The 4,987-nt window shown below is 36.2% G+C and overlaps 1 protein-coding gene across 1 annotated transcript; it reads right to left on the bottom strand.

The window, feature by feature from the left end:
- LOC109226043 (caffeoylshikimate esterase) lies at positions 270 to 4,700 on the bottom strand. Its single transcript, XM_019390849.1, has 8 exons — positions 4,388 to 4,700; positions 4,180 to 4,270; positions 3,915 to 3,947; positions 1,921 to 2,067; positions 1,532 to 1,662; positions 1,302 to 1,439; positions 1,074 to 1,172; positions 270 to 947 (listed from the first exon to the last, which is right to left on the bottom strand). Exons 1-8 carry the CDS (start codon positions 4,406 to 4,408, stop codon positions 552 to 554), a joined length of 1,056 nt encoding a protein of 351 aa, XP_019246394.1. The 5' UTR covers positions 4,409 to 4,700; the 3' UTR covers positions 270 to 551.

Genomic DNA, 4,987 nt, shown 5'->3' with positions numbered 1-4,987 from the left:
CCAAAAAATCAGTTCACAGTGGCAAAATAATGGTTTATACTTGCAAACCGATGCAAGCAGAGGTGTTTGCTGCTAGTGAATGCCTCTTTTTTCTCTTTTATAAATTTCAGGCCTCTTACAATGCATATAAACATTATACACTGGGTATGCAGTGTTAGTTTAGTTTATAACCACTGTATAATATGTGTATAATAAATGTGTCTATATTATACGCTGACTATACACGAGTATATACCATAAATAGGAAGAAATTAGAAAAAGAAGGCAGCTGATAGTGTAAAACTTCCTTAAATTGCAGTAGGCTAAAGCTAACTCTTTGTAAACGAAAGGGAAAGGAAGATACAGAAAAGGAATAAGAGTACCAAGTATAACCTTCATTGAGCAAGTTCGTTGAAACATTAGGAGATCAAGAATAACTCAAGATTTTGCATCTTAATTACAATTTCTGGAAAACCTGTTATTTTCCATTTTCCCCCATAAATAATGGAGTAGTAACATTAATGTTACGAACACATGAAGGAGATCCAACCCTTATCTATCAACCAAGTCTTCTACATTGCAGAGTGATGATGCATCCGACGCCCTTTCCACCCACACAGATAATTCGCTTGTGGACGTGTTCTCTGTGGTTTTTGTCCATTCGTTATTGTAGGTGACGCTTTTGTGTTCGTCTCATATGGAGTAGGTGTAGCTCGACAAACTGATTTCTCAACCAAAGTAGCATTATCATTATTCTCTCCATTTCGCTTGTCAAGCCACGAGATGATATCTGAAAATACGATATCAATGTTGTCTTCAGGCTCACCATATGTCAAACCGTGCCACATTCCTGGATAGAGTTTTATGGTCTTGTCCTTACTACTGGCTTGCTCATACAAAGCTTTACTTACTTCTGGATCAGTTACTATGTCTGCTTCCCCATGTAACACTAAAAATGGTAGAGTGACCTGTCAAAACAAGGGAATGAATTTCAAATTTTCAAATGAACTACACTTATAGTTTTCAATTTTATCAGAATAATTCAAACATATATTGTTAACATGAAGATGGTGAAGACGTGAGGTAATAGTTACCTCGTGCAAACTTTCTTCGAGGTGCATGCTAGTTCTTAGCATTTCCAAAGCTGTCTTTAGTCTTGGCTTTTCCTGATATATTAACTTGTTTCCGCGTACCTACTCTTACAAAATGGCAAGAAACGGACATATATAATTTTTGATCAAGAACAAGAAATGGACATCATATATAATTAATACTTGGAAGCTACCAATAATGTCGCATATAAACTTGACAATAAACCTCACCTCTTCCCTTCTAACAGGGTCCTTGAAGGCTGAATCGATGACATCCTTTGTAGGGACTATCTTCCATCTTGGTATGACATCCTCCACTTTAGTTAGTAAGCTTATAACCACTGGATGTGGCTTTACCTTCTCAGATATCTGGTGAATTTTTACAATGTAAATTAGCAACACCATAACCGGTTCATTTTCCTTTTTGACTTCTAAAAGTCTTAATTGGCATTGGCCCCTACCTTACACATAGGTGCAACCAGAAGAGCACCATGCCAAAAGGAAGGATCCTTCTTGTGTATTAAAAGAGCCACGGCCCCTCCCATCGACTCCCCATACAAAAACCTTGTTTTCTCTCTGTACTCCTCCCGCGCTGATGTCCAAGAGAATAAGTCTTTTAACAAGTGCGGTGAAGCTCTTTAACAATTATTCGACTTAAATAAAGAAAAATGACCGAATAGTCTTGAGTGTTATAAAGAGGATCACTTGGAAGAGCTCCAAAAATTTTACCAAGAAAAAGGAAAAAGGATTAAATGCTAATCTAAAGATGTTCTGTTCCACATTAACATATCAGAGATAGAGATGATTTCTCACTGTGACAGCTTGTGAGGTCATGTATTTGGTATCTTACCGCAAACGGACTTGAAAAAGTCACTGCAGTCATTGACAATGTTGTCAAACCTTTTGATATAACAGCGGGAACCCATTGACCGTCCATGGCCTTCATAGTCTATTCCAAACACCGCGTATCCATGATTCGCGAGCTTTGTCCCAACGCCTAGCCATAATAGTACAATATATATCTATGTTAATTTGGATCTACAACATAAGCTTTCACAGTTCTACTGTGCACAAGAAAAAGAGCCAATATATTGGCTATCGGCATGGTTATAGATAGCAATGGCACCAGACTTTCCTTAGATTACAATTAACAAAAGAATCTCCTCAGAGAATTAGTTGAACCCCTCAAAACCAAACATTAAGCAATGTCAAACACTGTAAACTTACAATAGTATTCAGTTAAGTGTATGTGGTAAACCACAAATTAAATGAGGTAATTCCTATCTCCCACCGACCATTCTTTTTGAAAAACAGAAATAGAAGTGAAAAACAAATGTTTGATGCCACATTGTTTGTCAACAAAAAAAACTTGGTACAGGTCAGACCAGCAGCTCACATGCCCTGGTCCAAGTATTGCAGAATCAGAAGCTTTTCTCACTGCAAGTCAAGTTGAACAGGTCAAGCAAATATATTTTGTTTTTATCATTTACTTATTCTTTTGAACTGTCAAAGTCTTAAGTTAGATGATTTACTGATGATTTCACATGTATTCTAGCATACATCCTACTATTAAAATCTATGTTATGATCTAGAATTTTATTATTATATGTTTGACTATCTGAATTCCAAGTGTCCCACAAGTTTTGGTGCGTGAAGCAATCTCTCTGTTGAGGTCCCAACTTATTTGCTAACCTAATCAACCAATCAAACTACCAAGATATAACTTCTAATTTAATGGATTCTCAATAGTCAACAAGCCTTTATTCATCCTTATTTTAACCAGACAAAACAATTAATTTCCAAGATAGGTGTTAGTTATCCAACTACCAAGAAGGGAAAGGAAACAGACCAATCACTCTGTAGGCAACAATAGAAGGATGTTATTTAAGGGTGAGAATTGCTGAGTTTCAACGAATCTATAGTACCTTAGCTTGAGTCTGAGTGGAATAATAGTGGTAGATGAGTTCTCAGTGTGATATCATCAATTTGAGGCCCATTCTTTATTGCATCTTTAACTACTAGCTCCTTGCATTTGCATTATTTTATTTCATCAATTATTGAGCCGACAGATTATCAGAAACAACATCTCTACCCTACACATGGTAGGGGTAAGGTCGGCGCACACCCCATCCTCCCCAGACCCAACTTGTAAGATTACATTGGGTATGTTGTTGTTGTTATATTACCAATAATTGTGCCCTCAAAAGAGATAATCTTGTATAATGATATACCAGACCCATATGAACATAATGTGGAGATATAGTCAAATAACAACTACGCCCCAATCCCAAGCGTAAATTGAGGTTGGCCATACGGATCCTCATAATCACTATTGGTGTCAAACTATCTTAGTCAGAATATGATATAAAATAAAAATAATTTAACTTACTACAGTACTTACTAGAAGTTCTCTATAAAAATGTGAATAATGAGATATGGGCACCAACAGTTTGTAAGCATAAAAAGAAAAAATTAAGAAAAAAAAAAGATAAAATAGGAGGTACTCCATAAATTTCACAGGTATGGTAGGTCACCTGTGTAGCAGGAAATACTGTACTAAAAGTAAGGTCACCTTACCATAGAAAATGGACCCCAAAAATATAAAAAAGTCGGTACCTTTTGTACTGTTACCCTATGATAAAACTCAATAGGAAAGAAAAAAAGAAGTACAAGTAAAACAATCTCTTGAATGAGACTATTCAGAGAGGCACGGGAGGTAGGAGGAAAGACGTAATGACATGCATTGATTGGCACTTTTCATACATTTAAAAATCAACGACTTCTATTTCTATAGAAAATTGGCCATGAAAGTGAAAACAGATTAAATGAGGAAACATTTATTACCTCTCATGAATCCACTGCACTCCATGCCATAGCCTGCAACATCGTTTACCAATTATTAGATCAATTTTCATTCCAAAAAAAAACTCAACCGGAGCACTAAGCACACTCTATGTGTGGGGTTGGGGGAAGGCCGGACCACAGCGGCCTTACTCTGCATTTCTACAAGAGGTTATTTCCACGGCTCGAACTGATGACGTCCTCGTCACGTAAAGCCAACAAGAAAAACAAAAGAAAAAAGTGAAAAGATGGTGAAAGAGAAACGGACCATGGCAAAGGAAAACAAGGGCCTTTGGAGAAGAAAAGGGCAACCATCTACAAGTAAAAAGCTGAACACCTCTTGAATTCCTTATATATTCCTAATGCCAATGATGCAAAGCCATAATCTTTGTTAGAGGTGGCAATATATTTGATTAAGAAAAACCCCATATACAAAAGTTAAGAAAAAAATATGCATGCTATTGAGAAAAACCCACCTCATGATATTCAACACCCATCGTATATTTTCAAGAAAAAAGACCAAACCCCAACTCAGAAAATGTGACTCAGCATTCAAGTGACATCATTTGGTAAGTGACAGATCTGTGTAATATGGTGCAGTTTATGTAGTTGTAGATGCAGAGGAAGAAAGGGAAAGGGAACAAACAGAGAAGAAGGAGGGAACAAAGCGATTCTTGATATGATAAAAAATGGAGTATAATACTAAGATATTATAATCAAAAGCAAGAGGGTATAAAGCGGACCTGAGAAGTTGGAATATATACATAGAAAGATGGGATGAGGTGAGTAAAATGATTAAAGTTTTGATTTTTTTTATACTAGTATTTGGTTTGGTTGACAAACGGAAGCTTCCAAATTTGTGAGGTAACGTGGCTGACTGGCTAAGCCCATCCCTTTGCTCATTTCCAGAATTTCAGTTTTGGATCACCACTGAAATGTTGGGAAATAAAATACTAAATACATGTAAATAAAAAAATCTAAATTGCACTTGGAGTTTGGACCCAATCAATTAATAGAACACATATGTATTGATATAAAGTTTTATCATATAATCACATATTCACGTGTATTCTTAC

Source organism: Nicotiana attenuata, chromosome 1 (assembly GCF_001879085.1).
Source record: "Nicotiana attenuata strain UT chromosome 1, NIATTr2, whole genome shotgun sequence".
In the NCBI taxonomy this organism is placed as follows: Eukaryota; Viridiplantae; Streptophyta; class Magnoliopsida; order Solanales; family Solanaceae; genus Nicotiana; species Nicotiana attenuata.
The sequence above is the reverse complement of the archived record's forward strand: the minus strand, read 5'-3'. Positions and strand labels throughout refer to the sequence as shown.

Excerpts from the sequence above, each read along its gene's own strand:
- LOC109226043 (XM_019390849.1), bottom strand. The coding sequence starts at position 4,408 with ATGGGTGTTGAATATCATGAG. Across the intron at positions 4,271-4,387 it reads TGGGTGTTGAATATCATGAG|GAATATATAAGGAATTCAAG; the intron begins GTGGGTTTTTCT and ends CATTGGCATTAG. Across the intron at positions 1,440-1,531 it reads TGGTTGCACCTATGTGTAAG|ATATCTGAGAAGGTAAAGCC; the intron begins GTAGGGGCCAAT and ends AAAATTCACCAG.